The following is a 14071-nucleotide window of genomic DNA, read 5'->3' on the forward strand; positions in this document are numbered from 1 at the left end:
AAGCTGTGATAAAATCCTATCCTATGTGCCCCTAACAAAGGTTTCATATTCAAATTTCTCGCACGCATCCTCTGAGGTTAATTTTTAAAACTTTATTAATAGGTAGGAGATGCAACGAAAAAACTCACTATGTAACTAATTTCTATATAAACTTTGGGTTTTTCAAGAAAATGTGACATTTTCCCATGAATGTGATTTACTTGAATTGTCATAGGCTAATGTTGCAAGTAAATTTTTCATATACATGCCTTGATACTTCAAAACGTCTGTTTACCAATGTCATAAGCTGATTTATTGACTCTAATTGTCTATGAGGTTCAGAAAAAATTAATTCATTTTGTTGTTATAGAAATTCTGTTTGCTTATTTTGTTTATTCATTTTAAAACGATTGCAATCCTTAACTAATTGCATTGCACACACGGATAAGAATAGGTTATGGCTATGTCATGTCATCGTGACCTATGCAGGGCCAGGGAGAGCCATCACTGGGCCCTGGTACTGTGAGTGTCATTGGCCCCCTACCATTTGGCGAGCGAAGTGAGCCCATCCAGCTGGGGGGATCAGGATTTTAGAATTTGACCAATTTTAAGAGCCAATTTAAAGCCATAAATGTTCACTGGTAGGATGTAAATTCTGTTCATCTTGCCGTGTTGGAGCTTTATTTATGACTTGCAGTTAACAACTTATTTTGTTATTACATTACGTATAATTTGAGATAAACAACACTTACTCATGAAACTCATTAAAGTGGCATTGTGCAGTAAGTCACTGTTGGCCTGTTGCATGTTGTGTATAATTATCATGCATAATAAAGTTTTGATGAATTTGAAATTCAATTTTCCCTATATTAAATAAATCATAAATGTGACTGTTTCATACAAGTATACATGTATAATTATTAAAGAAATACTCCTTTCCTTGCTTTTCTAGCAGCAAAACACTCAATTAAATCATCAAAATCAATCTTTCGTGCCAAATCACTTTCAATGCTTAAAAGACTTAGTGATGATAATCTCTCTTGTCCCATTGTGCTTCTTAAGTGATTCTTAATCAACTTTAATTTGCTAAAGGATCTTTTTGCAGAGGCAACTGTGACTGGCAACGTCAAGAAAATTCTCAAGGCTATGCATATATTTGGAAACAAATCTTGTAGTTTTAATTTTGTGATCTTATTAAGAAGCAGAAGTGGAGAGAGAGAGTTGTCATCTAAATTGGCTTTATGTATATTCTTAAGGTACAGAATTTCCTCAGTTAGCTTGTCACTAGAGATGTCTTTGCTATACTCAGTGCTAAAGGTTTTAGAATCATTTACTATCACTTCATCAGTCATATCAAGATATGACCACAGAAACCCAAATAGTTTGTTAATCTGGAAGATGGCCTGGTAACGCTTGTTTAGTCTCTCACATACTGTGTCAATAACCTTAAAAAACACTTCTTTCTTAAACCTATGTTCGTCTGTCTGTATAAGTGAATCTTCACCTGATACCTTATCATCATCAGAGTCGGAGTCATCAAAAAAGGATTTTCTTTTTCCTTTCCGAGTGACTCGAAATACTGGGTCAATGTTCATGGCAACTACAACAACTTTGGCTTCATCATAAATTAAATGCCACTTCTTTTTGAGAGACTGCAATTCAGTTTCCAAGTCCTCTATGTTTTTTACTTCAATATCTACAGTAGAAGACTGAGCTTGAATCACCTGATTTCTCTGATCTATTGAATTCAATAACTTGAACCAAAAAGCAGCCATCAAAATACATTCAAAAGAAGACACATACTTAATAGCGGCTGCCACATCTACTTTAGTTTTAGCTGTTAAACTCTTCAGTTGGGATATTTCTTTAAGTGAAGCGAGAATACCAGGTAAATGGTGTGCAAAGGGCCTGACACTAGCTACTCTATCTGTCCACCGTGAAGAGATGCCGAAATGTGACTCTTAAGTATCTCCCAGCGTTTGGGACTGCTCGAGCAAATATTATATACTGTCTGTACCATCCCAAAAAATGTTACTACCTCTTTGCAACAAGCAGCAGCATCAGAACCACACAAGTTTAAGGAATGACAGCCACAAGGTGAGAACAAGCAGAGAGGATTCTTTCTTTTAAGATGGCTCTGGACTCCATTGTACTCACCTGACATATTACTACCATTGTCGTATCCCTAACCTCTGCAATCTTCAAAAGGAATATGAGAATCACTAAGAAATTTTAATATCATCTCTGAAATGTCTGCCCCTGTCTTCTTACTGTCATCAATAAATGAAAGAAATCTCTCTTGTATCAGGTATTTACCACATTCATCACAAGTTAGGTATCTCAGGATGAATGTACTTTGTTCAGTATGTGACATATCCGGGGTAGCATCAACCATTATTGAATAATATTTGGCCTGATCACGCTCATTAAGAATACAGTCTTTAACCTTTTCGGCACATAATTGAATGAATTCATTTTGTGACGAATAGGAAAGATAATGAGCCTGACGACGCTTCCCATCCTTCTGAGCTTCTCTCACTTTAGATACATGATCTTGAAGAATGGGATCATAACGAGAAAGCAGCTCAATTATACCAAGAAAATTTCCATTATTTGTATCACATATCATGCTAGACTCTCCTTGAAATGAAAGGCCTCGCTCTCCTAAAGTCAGTACAACATCCAAGATTCGTTTTAGAATTAGCTTCCATTTACTTTTCTCAGACTGAATTGATCTCTGTAACTGATCATCAATTCCAGATTCCTCTTTCAAACGTGCTTCTAACTGACGCCAGTCTAGATAACACTGTTTGTGGTAGTTTGTATGCTCATGTTCTGGAATGCGGTTATAAAGTTTTTTCCATGACGATTGTTTTCCAATGCCACATGAAGCCAAATTTGAAGGTGTTTTGGCTGTTGTGTACATCCTGCAATAAACAGTCGACAAGGAAAACAAAAAAGCGCTCTTTTACGCTGACTATACACTAGCCAATCTCGTTTTCCAGTTTCACCATTTGGTCTCTGAACTTTCAAAACTGTATAAGGGAAACTGTTACCCTTATCATCTGAAGCAATTTGACTTGGTATTGGCTGAGGGCCCTGTCTAACAAAATCTTCAATCTGCACTCGAGATGGCCTATCAGGGATCAAACCTATATCTCTTTGTTGTTCAGTGTCTTTGGGTTCTGCATTTATTACATCGGATTCGGCTTCCTGTTGGGCATCCTGGACTAATGACTGTGAAGTTGAGGGGTCTGACTCTGAGGATGAGGGCAAGATATTCTGTTCTTCTACATTAGTGTCTATTGTGTCTATTTTCTTAACACCCACTTCAAATAATGTTCTGCACACTTTGAAACAGCCTACTTCCCTAGCTTGTTTTTCTTTCCGCTTCTGTGCACCCTTGATTTGTTAGAATACATTATGCAGTCATGAAAGAAGAGGGAAAAAAAATTTTACTTTACCCTTAAAGGCTAAAGCAAACCCAATTGTGATAATGACATTATGACATTTACACCATTACATGGTACATACTCAACAGTTTTGGTGGTCAATTTGTTTAAAAAATGTACATGTTGTTATTGAACAATTTCATTTAATTTAACAGGGATGGACTTGGACTCAAAAATCGACTTTGGAATTTTTTCTTTGAAGCAGCCTATTTGGTGAGCAAAGCAAGCGGCAAGCCTATAAGCTATAGACCTGTAGGTATAACCGCCTATTTAGGCATTATCCAGCTAAAGGGTAAGAACCATGCGATGTAAGCCTCCCCCTCCCCTCCCCCAATAAAATTATGAAAAACAACCAGGTGTGACTGTCTGCATATATTTTAAAGGAAAATATGGATAAACTATCATAAACAAACTGGTGTAAATAAACAATGCACATAACACTATACGGTCCATACCATTTCCCCCAGGTTGGGAACCACTGCTGTAAGTTCTGTAACTTACTGAAATATTTGCCAAGGAATGAGAAAGACGATGTACATCCTGCCAATCAGAATGATGGTGACTGAGCGAGACGGAGAGTTGACATCGCTTATATTCCAACACAGCTGAGCTGCATTCATTTACGTAATTACGTGGTGTCACTCCAGGCTTAAGATTATTTAGAAAAAGTTTTTCAACAACTATTATTTTACTGATAAACTGTAGAAACGTCTATTATATATATACATATGTTTATGGTGTGTTTTGCATATTAGTATTCTCTCTATCTCTCTCTCTCTCTCCATTTGCTCTCCCATTTTTTTCCCTCCTGGTCGGGTGACTGCCCCCTTTGAGGCCGGGCCCCCTTTGAGACCGGGCCCTGGTGTAAAGAAACCAGCTTCACCCCCCTCTCACGGGCCCTGGACCTATGAACCACATGTGAAGTTCATGAGCTAAGCATTCCTTTCTCCAGTCAACCTGCTTTGCAAGCGGTTTATTGAGGTTAAAAAGAACAACGATGAGTCGGCAGACGCACCATGCACCTTCAGAACTGATGATGTCGTCCTGGCAGGAGATTGCTCTCAGCCAGCTAAGAGTTACGTTACTTGCTGTAATAAATACGACTTTAGTATAATTTTTTTGTTTTTTAATACTCGACCCACACGAGAAGAATGTCTGAAAAAAAAAACAGTACCAAAATTGAACAATATATTAGTTTCATGTTGGAAATCTGCATGATTGTAAATAAATGTAATTATGTTAAATTAGATATTTCGTATTCAAACTAATGAAAAAGGTTTCCATACAAATTCTATATATATTATTTGCCCTGTAAGATCCATATAGGATTATTCCATAGATAACATTTTCACTTCTAGACTTCCTGACTTCAAAATCTATTTTATTTTATTTTATTTATTTATTTTTTTTTTCCATTGACTACGAATATAAATCACCGGGACAGACAATATGTCTTTAGGTTTTGATATGTTTTTGAAATTTTAGCTTATTTGTCATTACTAAAGCGTTAAGTTAGAGTTCAAATCTTTACGCATATATATTTGGATATTTAATTAACCTATGGTTACGTTTTGCTTATTGATTTTATCGTGATTCCCTTTTTGTTATAATTTGTAACCCTTCCGACTTCTTACGGAGTGTATTATATTGACTCCACTTGTATCCATATTTATTTTATTTTTTATATTTATTTATTTATATATTTTTTTATATATATTTGATAAATTAATGGTTGGCTTGAATATGTGGAAAAGTGTTCTAGTGGCGTACCGTATAAGGCTACTTGCGGTATCATTTCTACAGATACAAGATATGAATGATAAAGGTATTTAAAACCGCGAGAACCGCTGTAATCCAGTTCGGATCCAATATCACGAATGTAACTCGTAAGACATTGACACTTTCCTATTTATCTCTTATTCTACCAAACCGATTGACGCTGGGTGATAAAATATAGTACTGGTTTTCTTAATGGAAAGGAATTCACACAGCGAGTTAAGGAGATTATTATTGATTTACACCACCCAAGTCAGAGATTATTATGTGTTGAATTCCATGTTTACTGATTTAGCACCCATAAATATTCCTAGCGCACTCAATTGCGGTGTTTGTTTTTTAGTGCTATTAATTCTATATAACGTGTCAAGGGGAACTATTAACACTAAGAAGTGTTTATTTCCTCTGTCAGACTCGTAATTCTGTTAACAATTCTACGTATATTCTTTCAAAGATTGATTTGGCACGGGATAGGCCCTTAAACTGATATGTGTCTTAGTGTGTCCCGTGTTTTCATGACAAGTGTTACAATTAGTTATGTGCTTTTTATATTTGTAAGCATTGTAGGCCAGTAAAACAGTGATTTGGCTTTCTGTGACATAATAGGGAACCCTGGATGACGGAATGGAACCAGTTTAGGACGATTGGTATAGAAGAGATTATTACTACTACCTGATCGTTAGTCATCTGCTGTGTTCTTCGGGTTTTCCTCGTCACGGACCTACATATAATATTACATTTGATTACATTATTCTGATACACATACTTTAAATACACTTTTGCTTTAGGGTTTCTGCTCGAAGTGTTTATTGTTTTGCTTAGCCGCTGACCCTGTTTCCGTTCGAAGTGTTTATTGTTTTGCCTATTGCTGCTGACCCTGTTTCCGTTCGAAGTGTTTTTATTGTTTTGCTTAGCTGTTGACTCTTGCTTTGTTCAGTTTGTAACAGTTCGGCGCTCCAACCAAGATATTCAATGCTTGCAATCTCTTGGGTTAATGAATTTTCTTGTTTAGATACGGTTTTAACAATAGGCACGGATGTCTCTATATCTTTTAGTCCAATTAATGGTTCTTTGCAGTATGGTGCGGGATTGCGGGATAATGCGTCAGCTATGATATTTGCTTTCCCAGGTAGATATCTTAACTTGGCTTCAAAGACCTGAATGATCATATGCCAACAAGTTCCTTTGGGACTGTGTTTAAAGCCTTTGAAAAACTCGGTAAGTGACTTAACAGGATAACCGTAGATTATGAACTTAAAATGTACTAGTGAGTTAAAGATACCTAGCCCTTCCTTGCCTATTACTGTATATTTACTTTCAGAGGGCTTTAGTTTACATGAATAAAAAGCTATAGGAAAGAACTGTTTATCATATTACTGAAGTAGTACCCCTCTTACCCCTTGGTCTGAGGCGTCTGTTGCAATAAAAAAAAATTCCTTATTTAAATCATGGATTTTTAAGTTAGGTGAGCTGCATTATTCCGCTTTTAGGATATCGAACGCCTGTTGATGCTTTTTAGACCATAATAAATCTATGCTCTTCTTCGTAACATCTGTTAAAGGAGCTGTCATGATTGAAGAGTTACATATTTACATACGATTGTAATACCCACTACAGCGCAAAAGTGCTGTATCCCCTTTTTACGTTAATAGGTACCGGAAGTTATGAATAGCCGGCACCTTATCATGGACTACTTTAAGACCTTGACTAGACACATAAAACCTAGATAAACATGTTCGGTTTTAAAAAACTCACATTTAGATATTTTACTCTGTGATTATTTGTCTTTTTCTCTGTAGCACTAACTCTAGTTTATGTGAATGTACTTCTAAGGTATTAGAAAAGATTACAAGACCAACCAATGAGCATGTAGGGTGTCCCCTAAAAGTCTCCAAACACTATATTGTAATTGGGGCGCAACGTAAGCCGGAGGCATACGTAAAAATTGATAATGTCCCCTGAGTGTGCTGAAACGGTGTATGAGGTACAATCACTTAGGTAATGGTATCTGGTAAAAGCCTAAAGTAAGTCCAAGCTGGTGAAAAAAAAAAAAAAAAATTTATTCTGACGTTTGAGGGAAAATTATATGGGCTATTTGATTTCCTAATGACTCCTATTACTAACATTTTTCAACTTCGTCATTTATCTCTATTTTGAAATTTCATTGAGAGTCTATACGAAGGTACGTATATAGCTTTATGTTTGTCCTTAGACCGTATTTTGTGTTAAATTACATCCGTTTTTTCCCCAGAGATCACTCGCTAGTGGAGAAACTTCTTGGTATTCAGATAAAAGATAAAAAAAATTTTCTGCTGAATCACCTCTGCTTGAATGACTTTACGGATATTACTTTAGATAGAGTATAAGAGAGATTCATCTACGACTGATTAGGCGTGATCAAAAATTAGCAACAATAAAAAAAAATGCAACATTTATATGTATAGGTTTTGTGGATTACTAGGTTAACTTGTTGCTGCGAGTCAACCGTGTCTAGGGCTTTGTTTGCGGAAATCGTTATATTTCAGAGTGTCGGGAAGGATTAAAATTTCAGATCCCAGCAAAGTCTTTTTACACGCACTAAGACATTCGAGGGTGCATGCGTCTCGAGATTTTGCGTGCAAACTGCGACTGCGGTTCTGGGAGAATTCTGTTGGGTTGTTGAACAATATCACGATTTATGAGACAATGATTTGTTCCTCTATATAAGTTATTATTTGCTCAGCTGTCTCTTTTTGTTCAAACGGATTTAAATATGTTTGAAGGTTTATAGAATTTTCCTTTGATAAACACGCCTTATTTTGCAGGAGGTAATATAATATTTTGTATACCCCTAGATGGATATCTTACAATTACACTAGATACAGATCAATGTATTTTATAACTATAGAGGTATCTGTAAGCGCTCGCTTATCCGGACTTCTCATTAGGGAAGTTCGAACAACAGACGGTGAGTCTGTAAATACAGGATATTACGTGTACTAAAGGAATAAAACAAGATATTCTAATTTTTACGGCGCATACAGTCGGGCTTAATCCACCACTACTTATAATAACTTATGTATTAAAAAAAAACGAGAACCTGCTCTGATTACTTGATACGGTCGTGTGATTCATAGGAAATTCCTTTTTAATTCAAAAAGGTATTGGCATGTATGATCCAACATCGCTTTTCCCGCTCTGCTAGAGTCGCTTATTGTGTGGAATGTGCTATGGTTTGAACACTCGGCAGATTTAACTGACCCTGACCGCTTGACTAGGTGACACAGTACCCAAGTTTGCTTAAGCACGATTTGTTTGTTTCTGAAAGGGCTACTGTTTACCTATTTCTTTTTGCAATAATTAGGATCCTTCTCTTTATTACCATCGGCAACGTATTGTGTGTTTTTAGCATTATGTTGCTGGTTACGTATAAAGCAACGAATGTATGAATGACGAACTATTAGGAACTGAGCGATTACTATTAAGACAAGTTATCTCTACTGCATTCAATATTAACTGTTTGTACATGCTGTTGTTTACTTCATTCTTTGCTAAAATTTGAAATAGTGAGGGATCCTGGTCAGCGCATTTAGCCTAATGAAAGTTTTTTATAGACATGTTATTCCTTGCAATCCAGCCATATTTTTAAAGTTAAGTTGAGTCATTGAGGTTAGATTTTTTTTTTTTTTTTACTCAAAACACTCAAGGCTAAAACTGCGATCGGGACTTTGCAAAGGAGCATTTATTGTCATGACCCGAAATAGTGTTACCTCTAATTTATCTAGATTTGTACGGGTGTTCCACTTGTTTTTGTGTGTTTTCTAATCACTACGGTGCCTAACGACCCTATCCATGCATCTGTATAAATACAGACATCCACTGCATAAACGCATATTCACTGTTTAACATGATTTGTTACGTAAAAGGATTAATAATCACCCAAAATGATAAAATTAACACAGTATATGATTATGATATTTCAGTAGAACTTCTGGAAACAGAAACTCAAAGATAGAAACTCGCAGGAGCGACATCTCAATGATGTAGATAATTTCTGTAAAAAAGTAAGATTAAGAATGTCTCGTAACTTCAGCCACAGGAATAACGAAATTCGACCTGCAAAGGAAACACTCAGTTACTCCAAATGAATAAAAAATTGTAGTTAGCTTGCTTTTGTGGGAAGTCACGGTGTTCCGATAATGACACACGGCCTTGGTCCTCCCTCTGTTTTTAGCGCATGACCTGGTTTGGCTTCAGTTTTCCCCGTGCGCGTTGTTTGGATGATTCGAGCCCTTGTAGATCCGATGCTGCAGACGCGTTCGGTTTGTTTCTTGAAGTGCCGGAAACGCTCAATAACGATGTTTTCTTGAATGATTCTAATGAGAGACGAAGCTTGCGTTGCCGTAGGAAAAGGACACGTCGGTTATGTTTCTTGAAGTTATTCACTACTGAAAACGCTCACTAAATGATGATACTAAGTTACTTGAAGAATCTCTTGCTTTTGTCGTCGTTGAAGAGTTCTTGTTGTTTTCTGAAGTTGCTCACTAAACGATGATACTAAGTTGCTTGAAGAATCTCTTGCTTTCTTAGCCGTTGACTTCTGATGCGATGCAGTATTCATTATTCTGGTTTTTTTTCGGAAGACATTTTAGAGTTCTTCTGGTACGCTGCCACCATTATTAGGGCGGTTGCCTCGTATAATAAGGCGCCCTATGAGGTAATGTTAGACTTGCGATAATCTTACGCTAAGTCAGTTGGTATTGCACTTCCATATTCATTGGAGTGTCTTGGGGTTTGTAGATCACTTACGAAGTCGGTATTATCTTCTTTGGTTATGACGACGATGTGTTAAACTCATGATGATTTCTTTCTGATGTGAGGTTCTTAGTAGAAAACACGAAGTATAAAAATACTTATATTCTCTGAGATTACATGGTGAAGATCAAGTAGGATTATACAGGTCTTCTAATGACGATAGCTTGATCGCTTCTGCCAATGATGATGGCTAATTCTGTTCTGTTCTCTTTGTAGGATGTTTCCATATGATGCATATGTAAGTTGCTTATATTCCCGCCAAAATGTGTTTAAGGCGGGAGAAATTGAGTCTGGGCTCTGGGGCAGTCTCGCTTGGTTAAGCGTAGCCTCATCACTGTCACATGCACTGCTGCTCATCATGTATTGAACTGTGTGAAAATACAGCTATTGCATATTGCTCGTGTTTGAGTATACCCAACCTGCTTACATGGCGCAGTGATATAAGGACCTGGGAAGCCTTCAAGATGTCGGGTGCAAGATATTCAACAACACCAAGAAGAGGGGCCCTTCGACGGGCTGCACTTAGCTGCACCAATGGTGGGAATGAGGACCTTCTGAGTGCCATGGCAAACCTTTTCTTGCAGCAGCGACAGAGCAGTGGTGCCCCCTCAGGTATGAGAGCAATTATGCCCGACAAATGTTCGTACGAAATGTCACAAGGAGCATTTAGGAAGTGGCGTAGGTCTATGACAGATTGGTTCCAAATTGGCAGGGTTTCAACTGAAGATGCTGTGCTAAGCATTCGTTTGAACTGCGATGATCAGTTACAAAGGGCACTGGACGCTTGTTTACACGTCAGATGAATGGAAAGCCCTTTCTCTACATCAGGCATTGGATGCCGTCCAAGAAGTAACTCAAAAGTCTGAGAACCGTGCAATTCTGTGGGATAAATATTTTAGTGCACAGCAAGGGCCTATGGAACCCGCGAAGACATATGTACATCGGTGTCAGGAATTGGCTTTAGATTGTGCTTTCCGCTGCCCTCGGTGCCAAAATGACATGAGGGACTATATGCTGACTCACAGGTTAGCCAGTGGTTTCAATAACTGCGGATTGAAACAAGAAATACTCCAAGACTACGAAAAATATGACAGTGTCGCCAAAATACTACAGAAGTGTGAAATATATGAGGCAGCTGAAAGGGATAGTGGGGCCAGCAAAATTAACCAGAGACTCATTACTGCCAAGGTGGGGAAAGAATTGCTGCCCTATAATAATAATGAAACAGAACATAGTGATGTTGTGGCAGTAAAATCGAACTTTCGTCGACAAAAGGATAGTAAGCTACTCATGTCAGGTAAGAGATGTGGTAATTGTGGACGCTTTCATGAGGAAAATAAATCTAGCTGCTATGCAAGTGAAGTGTGTTGCCACAAGTGTGGTGTAAAGGGTTATTTAGCTAGATATTGCAGAAAAAAACGCACGAATAACAAAGCAGCAGGCATTGAAGTTGACCATGATGACGACACCATGTCAGTGACGGCATGCACATTAGTGCAGCACTGTGGGGTCCAGCAGGTGACAGCATTGGCGGGAAAGCTACCGCATGTGCGCGTAAAAGTTGAACATAAAATGAGACGTGATGTACCAATGTATGAAGCATTTATTGATGCTATTGCCGATACTGGGGCTGAAGTTTGTATTATGGGGGAAAAGGTTTTGCATCAATTAGGACTGAACGTGAAACAGTTGCATCGTTCGAACGCCAGGGTTAATCATGCAGCCGAAAAACCCATGAGAGTACTGGGTAGTGTGCGTTGTACAATAACATTGGGTAGAAATAACGCTCTAAACATAGAGGTGTTAGTAGTGTGCGGTGTCTCTAGGCTATACCTATCTATAGATGTATGTAAGGGTTTAGGATTAGTGGATGCAAACTTTCCCCATCATGTTAAGGTAGACGGAATATCAGTAAATAATATTGGTAGGGCACGGCCCAATAGTGTGGATGCCAATGACGTCATCAGTGATGGGAGCAACACCCATGACGTCATAGAGTTGCTGTTCTCCCCTCAGGAGGCTAATGTACCTAAGCTCAAAAGGTGGATTTTGGAGCGTTTCTCAGGTACGGTATTCAATACTAAACGGAATCCATTACCGGTAATGAAGGGAAAGCCACACCATATTCACCTTCTCCCTGATGCAGTCCCATACGCATGCCATATGCCAATTCCAATTCCCAAACATTGGGAGCAAGAGGTAAAAAAACAGCTGGACGACGATGTAAAACTGGGAATAATCCGCCCCGTTCCTACAGGAACTGCAACCGATTGGTGTGCGCGAATGGTAGTAGTAGCTAAAAGGAATGGAAACCCAAGAAGAACAGTGGATTACCAAAAGCTAAACAAATATTGCAAAAGAGAAACTCATCACACTTTTGCCCCGTTCGACATGGCATCCAGTGTACCTGTGCGTTCATACAAAACTGTAATAGATGCCTATTCTGGTTTCCATCAAGTGGAATTAGATGAGGAAAGTCGGCACCTGACTACCTTCATATCCCCATGGGGTAGGTACCAGTATTGTAGGACCCCAATGGGACATGTCTGCCTCGGATGCATACTCAAAGCGCTTTGATGATGTAATAGCGGACATTCTGAGAAAATCTAAATGTGTCGATGATGTTCTCCTATATGATGATACTGTGGAAGGAGCATTTTATCACACGATAAGTTTTTTACAAGTATGTGAAGAGAACGGAGTTACCCTCAATCCTGATAAATTTCAATTTTGCCAACGCGAGGTAGACTTTGTAGGCTATGAATTAGGTTGGGACAATTTCAAGCCAGGTGAGGAAAAGTTGTCTGCAATCAAGAGCTTCCCAATGCCAAATCAACCAACCATCACTGACATAAGGTCTTGGTTTGGCCTCGTAAACCAATTGGCACCATTTGTTGCTACCTCTCAACTAATGGAACCCTTTCGAGACCTCCTAAAAAAGTCTACCAGTCGAAAGGTATACTGGGATGAAATGTTACAGAATGCATTCGAAAAGACTAAAGAAATCTTATGCAATTTGATTGGGGATGGATTGGCCTATTACGATAAATCTAGGCGAACTGCGGTAATCACTGACTGGTCGCGTGATGGGATGGGATTTCTGGTGTTACAACAACATTGCAGTTGCGAAGAGGATAAAGTCCCATTTTGTTGCAAAGGGGGATGGAAGCTTGCCCTCTGTGGAAGTAGACATTTAACCTCGGCAGAAGTCAATTATGCAGTCGTTGAAGGAGAGGCTGCTGCCGTGGTATGGTGCTTTCAGAAAGCTAGATTATTCCTACTGGGATGTCCCAATATTATCCTTGTTACTGACCACCATCCGCTGGTCAAAGTGTTTGGTGATAGAGAATTGAAAGACATTGCAAATCCTCGTTTGCTTCGATTAAAGGAAAAAATATTACAATACAGTTTCACAGTGAAGTACATTCCTGGGAAGAAAAACTCAGCAGCTGATACTCTTTCAAGATACCCAGTAATCAGAAGCCCAATAAATGCGAGTGACAGTGAGATGGGGGAGGAGGTTGAGAGTTCGTGCGTTGCAGCGTTGATCACGTCGCTGAGTGATGACGTCATAACCCTCGACTGGAATTTCTGTTTAAAAAAGCTGCTGAAAGCGATGTGGAATATCAGCTGCTAAAGAGTATGGTAGCCGCAGGTTCTTGGCCGGTATCAAGAAATCTAGTCGACTCCAGCATAAAGCCGTATTTTAACGTACGGGACCGACTTGGCATCATGGACGAACTGGTGGTGTATTCATATGATGAAGGGCACATACGTCTAGTAATACCTGTGTCACTACGAGACCGAGTTGTCTCTAACCTACACTCAGGCCACCAAAGCTCTGATTCAATGATTCGTAGGGCACGGCAGGCTGTGTATTGGCCTGGGATGAAGGGTCAACTGAATCTCAAGAGGATGCAGTGCAGAACATGTGACGTCATCGCTCCATCCCAACAAAAGGAACCGCTATTGCCTACCCCACCCCCTGAATATCCTTTTCAACAGACGGTCACGGATATGTTTCAAATATGTGGAAAACAATATCTGGCATATGCAGATAGGCTTACTGG

General features: G+C 38.7%; 1 protein-coding gene across 1 annotated transcript; it reads right to left on the reverse strand.

The window, feature by feature from the left end:
• Positions 1–440: 440 nt before the first annotated feature.
• LOC135226949 (uncharacterized) lies at positions 441–3482 on the reverse strand. Its single transcript, XM_064266631.1, has 5 exons — positions 3464–3482; positions 2991–3239; positions 2296–2814; positions 1240–1843; positions 441–552 (listed from the first exon to the last, which is right to left on the reverse strand). Exons 1-5 carry the CDS (start codon positions 3480–3482, stop codon positions 441–443), a joined length of 1503 nt encoding a protein of 500 aa, XP_064122701.1.
• Between the last annotated feature and the right edge of the window lie 10589 nt (positions 3483–14071).

The sequence above is a fragment of the Macrobrachium nipponense genome, chromosome 15 (genome assembly GCF_015104395.2).
Source record: "Macrobrachium nipponense isolate FS-2020 chromosome 15, ASM1510439v2, whole genome shotgun sequence".
Classification (NCBI taxonomy): Eukaryota; Metazoa; Arthropoda; class Malacostraca; order Decapoda; family Palaemonidae; genus Macrobrachium; species Macrobrachium nipponense.